Consider the following 12,500-nt stretch of genomic DNA (forward strand, 5'->3'; position numbering starts at 1 on the left):
CATGCTTCTCCTCATAAGGGACATATGAATCCGGTCAATCAGGCATCTGCATCAGTGCCTCCTTCTACTTCCAAATCACCTGACAAAGGGAAGAGGGCTATGGATTCTGATGGGTTTACCAATGTGTCGTACAGGAGAGCTCTTACTAAACCCCGAACCAGGTACTCCTTTTCCTCTGGCTATTCTAATTATAATAATTATGCTGCTCTTGCTCAAGATCTTGCGTTAGAGGAAACTATGCATACAAATAATAGCTCAGTTAATCTTGAGATTGTCATGAATGATTCAGAGCAGTCTAGGGAGCCAGGGGAGATGGTTCCAAATACCCAACTTGCATGAAGATTGCTTCCTTCAATGTGAAAGGCCTTCATAGTCCTAATAAATTGAAGGCTTTATGGAAATGGATTTTAGAGCAGGATTTTGATGTGGTTTGTATACAGGAACATAAGCTGCATGATAAGGCACACTCGGTGGGTCATTGTCATCAGTACTCTCTGTTTTATGGTGGTTCTCCTGATGGCTACTCCGATACATTGACAATAGTAAAGGATAATCTTAATCCTACACTTCTCCTTAATCATGCTTCAGGCAGAGGGCTCTTTGTCTCATGTAGATATGATGGTATTTCTATCTCGGTTGGTAACTTTTATGGGGCCAATAATTCCAATGCTCGATGTCAGTTATAGGATTGGCTCTGTACTGTTAATATGGTGGATGGTTTTCTCTGTGGGGATCTTAACATGCTGGAATTTTCTCATGATTCTGCAACTAGTGCAGGTGTTTTGTTAGCGGCAGAGAGAGATGTGTGGTAATCTGCAAGTGCTCATCTATGTTTACATGATATGTGGGTTCAGTGCCATGGTATGGATTGCTGCGGATACACTTTCCATTCCGCGTCTCACTCTAGAGCATGGTCAAGGCTGGACTGTATCTATGCTATGGGCCTTGACTGGCTGCCACCAGTATGTGATGTGCAGGTATGTAGCGCAATGCACCTTTCAGATCACTGCCCGCTACTCCTTCACATGGCTGTGTTTGGTTGGCAGCATGCTATGGGCGCTATGCATAAAAAACGGCTGCTTATGGTTAATAACACTCATCTTGGGCGGGGCCTTTTTCATAATACTGTTATCAACTTACTGCAGTATATTCAATTGCAGCCCTTCAATAATTTGCAAAAGTGGCAGGCCTTTACTACTGAAATGCAGCATGTCATTCGTAAATGTGGCAAGTTTTATGCTCAGCAAAATCGCAATCATATTGCTCATGCTCAAACTGCTTTGGTTCGCCTTCGGGAAGCGGGTAATGTAAGGCTTCTAAATAAGCAGGAAGAGGCAGAGCTTAGAAGATAGGTTAAAATTTTGCAAGAACATGACACTGCAGAGGCATCCAAAGCGAGGTCTATGAAAACTTACTATATCGCGTGCGTTCAAGGCCTATTTTAAAAATCCCTTATCTGTGAATTTTTGAATGAATTTATGTATCCTTTTCTATTCAAATCTGTATTTTTTTTCCAAAATATAAAAAATAAATCCCTTATTTAAATATATTTTTGTAAGTTTTATATATTTAAAATATATTTCTATTGAACTCACCTGATAGGCAATTTTTTTGTAAGTGACCCCCCCGAGGGTAATCTTCAAAACTGGTTCCTCGGATGCCAATTTCTAGGGTTGATTTTCCTCCAAAATTCGTAAAACCTTCTCCACATCCAACAAATTGTTGCTCATATGTTGTTAAAAAAACTAGGATATCATCTTAAAATATTAAAACACACTTCCCAATAAGTATAGAAAAATCATAGGAAATTGTTTTATAGAATGTCCCTCGAGCACCAGTTATGCCAGAGGGAATCACCACGAACTCATAGCGGCCTTGTTCGGTTCTAAAAGCTGTTTTTGGAATGTTGGCCTAAAAAATCCAAACTTGGTGGTAGCCACTCTTCAAGTTGAAGCATCTGGAACTTGTTCTTGATTGTCAGCTTGTTTCATGATCTATATAGTTGATGCACAATTGGTGCGACCTTTCCTTATTTATGACAGAGAGGATGGGTGATGCGAATGGAGATGACCTCACACGGATGAATCCGGCCCGATCCATCTCCAATTGCCCTTCCAATGCTTTTGATAAGCAATAGGAAACTCGCTCGGTGGTTTTGGGTCAGGAATGACCATGATCCAATGGTCTTTTGGTTGATAGGGCGGAACTTTCAGAGGAAGGTCATCTCTCAACAGGATATGATGATGCCTTTTCAATCCCGGGTTCGTGTTCTAGTTGTGATATTGTGGTGTTGGATCCATAAATGAAGCCAACCTGCTTGGGATTATAAGTTGAAAAATGCAAGAAACTCGAACATACAATAATGCAATTTCGGCTCCCTTCTTGATGACTCACTTTGCCTGGAGATGTGAGATGAATGGGATACCTAGAAGACTCTAAACATCGGTGAGGGTGACTAGGGTAGGCACACCTTCTGTGATGAAGAACGTGCTCATCTTGCTATCTAATCATTATCCAACTAAGGGTTCCCAAGGATCATGTCACACCCTATGAGGGGAGCGGCAAGAAAATGTTGCTCAAATGCTACTTGTTGAACAAACAATTGTTCCTTTTTTTGCCACCTTTTCGGTGATCTGCATGCGGATACCTGGTGTGAACCCATCAACATCGAGCACAAAGGGCAGCATGATACACTCTAACTTGGCATCTAGATGTGGAGACAAGATCCGTTGTGCTACCAGTGTCGAGGATAATGGTAAATATGTGGCCCTTTGTACCACCACGCTTGTGGCTGGGACTACTGAGGTTTTTGAAGCTAGGGTGGTTGGTTTGATTGAGGCTTATTGCCTTTCCTTCCACATCATACAGTCCTCCTTCCCATGCTGTTTGACATGACATCTTAAGCATCTCTGTTCGACCATATAGGCCTTTTGCTTCTCTACGTATAGTAATCCACCTATTATCCTTGCCCTTTGTTTTCGTTGGGAGTCATCTAGGCTTGCAACTATTGCTTAGTTTCTCATTCTTGTTGTTGTTATTACTGTTGTGGCCCTTCCCATTATGCTACTGTAAAGAATTCCCACCTATTGCTTGCTTTGGCTTACCATCATTTAGCTTTATCTCCTTGTTTTGTGTCAGTGCCAATGCGTCCTCATATGTCTTTTGGTTGAGATTTTTGATCGCATATATGATTGAGGAATCCAACCCTCAAGTGAAGGCCCAGAGCTTCTACTTATCCGTAGCTTCTATTTGCTAAGCTAAGGTCAAAAGTTTGTTGAAGTAACTCAAATTTGGCATTCCTTTCTACTTGAGTTCAACAAAGTCATCCTCCAATGTAGTGAGGTATTGTGGATAGAGAAAATAGTGCTTGAAATTGAGATGATTGTGTCCCAATTGTAATGTTCTCCAGTCATATTTTGGCATACGAGGGTTCTATACAGTCCAATGCTGCCACCATGGCACCGCCTTGCTTGTGAGATGAGGGGCTGCTAGGTGAACCTTGTCTTATGGGTCCCTAATCTTAGCTAACATGAAGTGAGCCATAAATTGCTTGATGAACTTATTGACTACACCATGTTATCACTTACCATCATACTTGATGAAGCTAGGCAAGCTGCAAACCAAGGGTTGAACTGTGATAGTACTACCTGGTTCTTTTCCATCGTCATAGGGAACGAACTCTTGTCCCCCTTTGCAACCGGATTGCCCTCATCCTTGACCTCCTCCTCAATCCCCTCTATGATAGAAGACTAAAACTTCATGTTTGGGGGTGGGTTCTATGGTTCTCCATTTCCCAAACTTGGTGCTAGAATGCATTCTTGCAGGGCTATCACCTACTGTTGTGTCATGACCTATGTGATAGACAAGAAATTCAATTTTTGGGAATTCCAGGCATCCGCAAAAATGTAAATGGATGGTATCCATCTAGTCTTATACTTGCGATTGGATGGTACGGATTTGCTCTTGTACTTGTGAGTCCATGGTACCTCAGTTGTAGGAAATGGTAGGTCGGGCCCAGGAAATGGTGTTTATGTGTTTCTTGTAGATTCCATCATTTTCCAAGCTTGGAAACAGCAAGGTGTTAAGATTCTAGAAATGGGATTGATCATGGTGAAGGACATAGATTAAGCAATATAATTAAGGTGGATTAAACCACACTAAAAACTCCATGACTAGAGAGAGAGAGGGAGATTGCACACTCAACACTATTCCCTTGTATTGCATATCACAATGAACCATACAATGATATAGGCTCTCTAGCCTTATCCCACTTTACACATCATCATCCATGTGGCAACTCCTTTTCCACTTCTTTTGGTCAACTCTCACACACCATGCAATATTACATGTGGCATTCATATCTCACCACAATATCTTGCTCCTCTAGGGTGCTTTCCCACATACACACAACACCGCGATTACATCTCTCAACACCCCCTCTTAATTGAGGTGTTCCATAACTCACCCATCACCCATCACCCATATCAATGTAGCATTGCACAACCACAATCGCTACCTCTCAACACTCCCCCTCGATGATACATTGGAGTGTCCATCATCCAAACATGTGTGTGCGTGTCTACCATCTTAGACACCTTGTCCATTTTGAGCCGACTCATCGCTCACAGCGGAACCACTGAGTCCGATTTGAACATGGAAGTTCGGGTGGGATCCAACCCATGCGCATGCACCTCACACGTGCATCGCTCATGCACACATCACAACAACTACCATTTCGAGCGTCTAGGTGAGCTCGGGCAGGTTACCCTCATACCATGGATGATTACAAAAAAAAATTCTGTTTTGAGCACGCATGCTCGTGGGGACGATTTGTCCATCATCATTTTTGGGTGAAAAATACAAAATTACAAAGCCTTTTTGGCCAAAGCCAGGCAGCGGACCCTTATGCGGATGAGTGATCTCCAATTAAGGTGTGTGTGAATAAAAAGTTATGGGTTTATGAACCTTAGAAAAAAACACTCCAGGATTGAAGGAAGTAGAATATACCCTTATGCCAATAAGGGTTATATTTTTTTTTTAAAATTTCTGAACCTCTGTGCGCCGACTTCGCTGCGTGTGTCAGATTTCTGGCACACAGGTTGTCATCTTCTCAATTCGCTGCACGCGTCAGGTCTTCTCTTCTCCTTCCACTCGACCTATTCTGCACAACAGCTATGGCGGTCTTCTTCCTTTTGCCTGCTTCTCTCTCTGGCTGTTATCGCCCTTCCTCTTCTCCAGCTGCATGCTCTACTCACTGAAGTCACCACAGCAGCCCCCGCTGCCTTGTACTAGGTGTACGTCAGCCTCTGCTTCAGCTCTTGGTGTGCTGTGCTACTGCTTGACTACCTCCTCTGAACTGCGCTACTGAGACTGGCTGCAGCTCGCTTGCTGTGTGAGGCACGCCTGTGGAGTTGACCGATTTTTCAACCTCTCACCGCCCTCCTTGGCGGCCTGCTTCCTCTTAGCAGCTTCCACCATCCTACTGTACCTCTGCGACTCTTTCTCTCTTTACTGCTGTTTTTAGTTTGGGTGCACTCTCTGGTGCTGTTCGCTTCTCCAATAGCTTCGCTCCTCTTTGCCTTGTGCTCTACAACGAGCGACTGCTCATGTTGTGTAACGAGTCTCCTTCCGCTATCTTCAGTATAGCTGGAGTAACTTCAACGCGGCGCCCTACTCTCTCTAGGCGATGATGATGTTTCCTGCTGCTGGTTCTTGCGCTGTTTCTTACAGCTTCTCCGAAGCATCTTTGAGCTCCACCTCAGTTGTTGAGCTTCCATGCTTTTTCTTCTTCTCTGCCCTGTTCTATCCTTGTGATGAACATCATGGCTGGAGCATCCATCTTCCACAAGCTTTCTTTCAACATCAAGTTCCTGGTTGCACCCTCTTGATGAAGCTTCATCTTTCACTCTCTCTCTGCAATTTCATGCATTTGCCTCCCTTTAAGGCATCCCAACACATCAATGTCTAGCCAAATCCATGACCACTAAGCCATCTATGGCTTCTTCTTACCGGTAGAGAAGAGGGCCTTTCCTCTTTTCAAGCTTGCTTTCCAAGCTCTCTAATTTTGCACCCTTTTGTGCACTACCAATGTGCTTCCCTTCTTCAACCATACTTTCTTCCAAGTGAAAAACAATCACATGCTCAACCTTTTTAAGCATATTCCATCAAATTTCTTGCACAACAATAGTGCCTCCCATTGAAGCACTCTTCAAGGCCTCCAAGTTGAGGTCTTCCATGACCATTGACGTAGCCTTCATGGCCTCCAAATCAGCATGCTTTTCCTTCAATGCATGCATCCATTCAAGGGTGCTTTTCCATTTTGGTTTCTCTCAAGAAACCAAGGTGCAAACCAATGTGAAAACTCCAAAAGCTTCCACCAAACATTGCCCATCTTCTATGAGCAAAACCATGAGCATCACTCTTTCTAATGTGCTCAACCATGGACTTCTTCCAAGCCCATAACCGCTTGTCCCTTCTTAGACAAGCATTGCTCCTCTTACACTCTTTGCTTGGAAGCAAAGAACCTTGGGATTCTTCCATCCCATCAAGCAACCCTTATACTTGAGCATTTTTCCATGCTCAAACACAAAACTTTGAGGCAAAACTTCACAAAACACAACCTTCTTGAGACATAATCAGCAGCAATTTTCTCTTGGCAGCTTCTCCTTGATGATGATGAAGACTCCATAGTCTTCACACTTGCTGAAATCTCCATTTTCAGCTTCCTTGATGATGAGCAAGCTCTCCATGTTGCAAAACTCCATTTGCAACTCTCTTGGGCAGCTTCTATGCAACCTCCTTGTTGCAAATCTCCTCTCAAATCCTCACAAATGCAAATCTCCTCTCAAATCTTCACAAATGCAAATCCAAATCATAATACGAGTGTGCATAATTTTTTTTCTCATAATAACTGAAAATAATGCTTAATCGAACAAACACACAAACAAGCTAATATACATAATAAACACCATGACCAAGAGCCCATTTGGCTCTGATACCATGTTAAGATTCTAGAAATGGGATTGATCATGGTGAAGGACATAGATTAAGCAATATAATTAAGGTGGATTAAACCACACTAAAAACTCCATGACTAGAGAGAGAGAGGGAGATTGCACACTCAACACTATTCCCTTGTATTGCATATCACAATGAACCATACAATGATATAGGCTCTCTAGCCTTATCCCACTTTACACATCATCATCCATGTGGCAACTCCTTTTCCACTTCTTTTGGTCAACTCTCACACACCATGCAATATTACATGTGGCATTCATATCTCACCACAATATCTTGCTCCTCTAGGGTGCTTTCCCACATACACACAACACCGCGATTACATCTCTCAACACAAGGAAACTTCATTTTTTTGTGTCCCAAACAAAAGGTTGAATTTGAAGGCCATGTGGTAGATATTAAATGTTAATAGTGTCTTTAAGAAACATATTACATGCAAATCTCCCTTTCTATTGACACACAGAGAGCCACAAATCCATCACACCAACACACACACACACACACTATGATGAGAACTCGAGGGGTCCACTAATAAAAAATCATCTGTATCACGTGCGTTCAAGGGGTAATAGAAAACCTCGTCTACCTACATGCTATCAACTAATAAAATTACCCCTCTTTCTTAAGAAACCTACGGGTTTTTTTCAAAAGTGTAATTAAAAATCCCCTCTTGTATGTAATCCTGTAGGTTTTGTCAATTAAAAAAACCCTCCTGATGAACTCACGTGCTACACTTACATTTTTTTAGGTACATCCCCCGGGGATGAGAAGGACAAATTTTCGTATAAAAGCAACCACGGAAAGGAATTTACAGTTAAGAGTGCATCTCTTCTCCTTGGTGTGGCCATGTTGGAAAGGTTTGGATAGGCAAGTAGATTGTGAATGAAATGAAAAGTGAATATGAAAAGCTTAGATTTGTCAAAATATCTAAGTGTTAACAAAATTTTAAAACTACAAGAGTTTCAAGAAGAAGACATGGTATTTTTGAAAGTAGACGGAAGAAAAGCTCTCTTTGACTCAAAAAATTCAAGAAATGGGGACCTTGCTATGGAGGACCATCCATTGGACTGGAGATCAAGCTTATTGCATAAAGTTTTGATGTCTTAGTCTCCTCAAGAAATACTTGATAGACTCTCTGGTCTTGCAGAAATCAAATTTAAAATGAAACTTTTAAGACATCGTGTCCTCTCTCTGTCTCTCTCTCTCTTTGTCAAATGTAATAAAGCAACGAAATATACAAACATAATTAGTTTATTTGTGCATATACTTGCTCAAGTAAAACTTGCCTTACAAATTAAACTTGTTTTGTAACTAACTTCGCTTTTCTTGTTTGGGTGACACTTGTTTAAAACCTGTCTTCAATGACAACAACAACGACGCCCAAACCAGGTACATACTCTCTCTCTCTTTGTCAATGTAATAATACAATGAATTGTACAAACACAATTAGTTTAATCGTGCACATACTTGCTCAAGTAAAACTTGCCTTAACATCCAAGATGCATAATAACATCTTGGATATAAATTTAAAAAAAATTATTTTAACATCCAAGATGCATAATAGCATCTTGGATGGAGAAGCTAGAGAAAGATAGCAGGCTAGAGAGAGAGAAGCTAGAGAGAGAGAGAGAGAGAGAGAGAGAGAGCAGGCTATGCACGAGAAGGGAAGGGCCAACTGGGTTTGGATTGTTTTGAACAAATGCATCGTAATGGCATCGTTCCAACTGAAGTGACCTATGCCTGCATCCTCAAAGCCTGTGCTGCTGGAGCCATTGACAAGGTATGGAGGCAGGGGCTGTTGGAGCATCATATTGTATTGCGTGGTGCTCTCGTGGTCATGTATGCCAAGTGTGGTGCTCTTCGCCAGGCGCAAAGTGCTCTAGAGAAGCTCCCTTCTAGGAAAGCTCTGTCCTGGATTGCTTTGATTGCAGGATGCTCAAAATGGGCAAGGCCAACAGGCTCTGCATGTTTGAAGCTGTTGACAAGGGGAAACAAATCCATGTCGAAATTTCAAGGCATGGGTTGCTGCAGAAGCAGATCGAGCTCGGCAATGCTCTAGTGGACCTGTATGTTGGGCACAAGGGGAAACAAATCCATGAGACATTGCAAGGGAGAGGCGAAGGCGCAGAGAGAGAGAGAGAGAGAGAGAGAGAGAGAGAGAGAGAGAGAGATTAAAAAAAAGGAAAGGGGGGGGGGGGCGGAGTGCCAAGCACTCGCCCCCCCTTCCTTTTTTTTTAAAAAATGTAGTTTACTTTTAAGCTCCTCCCCATCTAACTAATTAATGCAATTTCATTTAAGATTGGGGAGGCATAATTAATGAAATCAATTTCATTTAAGATTGGGGAGGCATAATTGCTAATGGGATGTATAAACAAAAAAAATTATTTACATACTCAATACATAATGGGACAAAAAACAAATTCCACGGGTATTTTTTTTTCCGTCCCGATCAAGATGGTGGTGCCCAATTTTTTTTCCCGGCCCTCGACCCCTATCGTCCACCGCCCATAAAAAATAACTAATAAAAAAAACCCCCTCCCCCATTTTTTTTTAAAATTGAATGCTTTGGACTATTTCTCTCTCAAGCTTCTCTCTCTCTCTAATTTCATATTCTCTCTCTAGTCACCCCTACCTCTCTCTCTCTCTAGCCTCAAATTCTCTCTCTAGTTGCCATCGCTCTCTCTCTCTCTCTGCCTCTGCTGCGCCTGCAGGCTGCAGTCCACACATTGCATACATGTTCACGAGACCACCACACTTGGCATACATGTTGACGAGAGCACAGCCTGCACCGGCAGTAGAGCACCGCCTGCACCGCACTTGGCATACATGTTGACGAGAGCACCGCCTGCACCACCACACTTAGCATACATGCGATGGGGCAGCTTACACTTGGCATACATGTTGCCGAGAGCACCGCCTGCACCGCCTGCACCACCACACTTGGCATACATGCGATGGGGCAGCTTACGTTTTAATGGTGAATATATATGCAGCAGCTGGCGGCCAAAGACATTGAAGCCATGAGAATAAGGAATAAAGCATGGAAGCTTGCAGCATGGACTGATCCAAATAATAAGGTGCAGAGCATGCACAGAGCAAAGAGATCGACTTGAAGCTAGAGGATATGGAACACAAAATGTTGCAGGCAGGCTTCTTCCCAAATGAGTTGGGTGTCACGAACCCCTGCCTTTTATTCTCGCCATGGATTTGTTTTGCCTTGCCGTCTGCTCTGCAGAGAACCAGAACGAGAGAGAGAGAGAGAGAGAGAGAGAGAGAGAGAGAGAGAGAGAGAGAGAGAGAGAGAGAGAAAGTACACAAAAATTTAAAAAAAAGGAAAGGAGGGGGCGCGTGCCTGGCACACGCCCCCCCCTTTCCTTTTTTTTTTTAAATGAGCATCCAACTTTGCATTTTGGAACCAGCAGCCACAACTAATTAATTAATAGCATTATTTTTTACTTGTTGGGAACCATAATTGCTGAAGTAAAACTTGCCTTACAAATTAAACTCTTTGTGTAACTAATTTCGCTTTTGTTTTTTGAGAGGCACTTGTTTAAGACATTGTGTCCTCTCTCTGTCTCTCTCTTTGTCAAATGTAATAAAGCAACGAAATATACAAACATAATTAGTTTATTTGTGCACATACTTGCTCAAGTAAAACTTGCCTTACAAATTAAACTTGTTCTGTAACTAACTTCGCTTTTCTTGTTTGAGTGACACTTGTTTAAAACCTATCTTCAATGACAACAACAACGATGCCTCCAAACCACGTACATACTCTCTCTCTCTCTTTGTCAAATGTAATAAACCAATGAATTGTACAAACACAATTAGTTTAATCGTGCACATACTTGCTCAAGTAAAACTTGCCTTAACATCCAAGATGCATAATAGCATCTTGGATATAAATTTAAAAAAAATATTTTAACATCCAAGATGCATAATAGCATCTTGGATGGAGAAGCTAGAGAAAGATAGCAGGCTAGAGAGAGAGAAGCTAGAGAGAGAGAGAGAGAGAGAGAGAGAGAGCAAGCTATGCGCGAGAAGGGAAGGGCCAACTGGGTTTGGAATGTTTTGAACAAATGCATTGTAACGGCATCGTTCCAACTGAAGTGACCTATGCCTGCATCCTCAAAGCGTGTGCTACTGGAGCCATTGACAAGGTATGGAGGCAGGGGCTATTGGAGTATCATATTGTGGTGTGTGGTGCTCTCGTGGTCATGTATGCCAAGTGTGGCGCTCTTCATCAGGCGCAAAGTGCTCTAGAGAAGCTCCCTTCTAGGAAAGTTCTGTCCTGGATTGCTATGATTGCAGGATATGCAAGGCCAACACGCTCTGCATGTTTGAAGCTGTTGACAAGGGGAAATAAATCCATGTCGAAATTTCAAGGCACGGGTTGCTGCAGAAGCAGATCGAGCTGGGCAATGCTCTAGTGGACTTGATGTTGGGCGCAAGGGGAAACAAATCCATGAGACATTGCAAGGCAGAGGCGAAGGCGCACAGAGAGAGAGAGAGAGAGAGAGAGAGAGAGAGAGAGAGAGAGATTAAAAAAAAGGAAAGGGGGGGGCGGAGTGCCAAGCACTCGCCCCCCCTTCCTTTTTTTTAAAAAAAAATGTAGTTTACTTTTAAGCTCCTCCCCATCTAACTAATTAATGCAATTTCATTTAAGATTGGGGAGACATAATTAATGAAATCAATTTCATTTAAGATTGGGGAGGCATGATTGCTGAAGTAAAACTTGCCTTACAAATTAAACTCTTTGTGTAACTAATTTCGCTTTTGTTTTTTGAGAGGCACTTGTTTAAAACCTATCTTCACTGACAACAACAACGATGCCACATACTCATCACAACTCTGTTTAAGACAAATTGAATGGTTCTCAACTCTTTACTCCCATTCCACTACCTAGCATTATACAACAACTAGCAACACCTAAATAACTTCCATGTAATTTTTGTCCATTCTTTAATACGCGAAGCTACTAAAAATTACAAATCACAGTGTTTGTTAATTTGTCGCTTTGTGTGGTGCGTATAATTTTCTTAGCAGAGTTTAGGCGTGCATACCTAGTTGTCAAATGTAATAAACTCAATGAATTGCACAATCTCTCTCTCTCTCTCTCTCTCTCACACACACACACACACACAAAAGAAGTTGCAAGCTCTCTCTCTCTCTCTCTCACACACACACAAAAGAAGTTGCAACTGAAGCTGCTACTTATTGAAACTGTGGCACAACCACAATCCTCCGCAGGAGAATATTGATGTTGTTCTAGTAGACCCTGCGTAGGAGGAGGGGCAGGTTCCCTGAAGATTCAGAGCCAGAAGGCACAATCCAGGAGAATGCAAAACCGGAGTTTGAGCCGATGCCGGTGAGGCCAACGAGGGCGGGAGCGAGGAAGAAGTAGCTTTCGCAGCGGGCGCCCGTGGTCTCTGGGCAAGGCAAGGGGACATTACAAGCTCTAGCCAAGTGAAACTCGGTGG

At 42.5% G+C, this 12,500-nt stretch overlaps 1 protein-coding gene across 1 annotated transcript in view; it reads right to left on the minus strand.

Annotated features, from left to right (window-relative positions):
• Positions 1-12,211: 12,211 nt before the first annotated feature.
• Positions 12,212-12,500, minus strand: part of LOC147622574 (uncharacterized) — a 1,132-nt gene continuing 843 nt past the window's right edge. The window contains exon 2 of the mRNA XM_086822099.1: positions 12,212-12,500. This exon is cut by the window's right edge and continues 455 nt beyond it. Within this exon, the coding sequence (XP_086678225.1) occupies positions 12,289-12,500 (212 nt within the window). The 3' untranslated portion in view covers positions 12,212-12,288.

This window comes from Cibotium barometz, chromosome 28 (genome assembly GCF_041138505.1).
Source record: "Cibotium barometz isolate CiBa-2024 chromosome 28, ASM4113850v1, whole genome shotgun sequence".
In the NCBI taxonomy this organism is placed as follows: domain Eukaryota; kingdom Viridiplantae; phylum Streptophyta; class Polypodiopsida; order Cyatheales; family Cibotiaceae; genus Cibotium; species Cibotium barometz.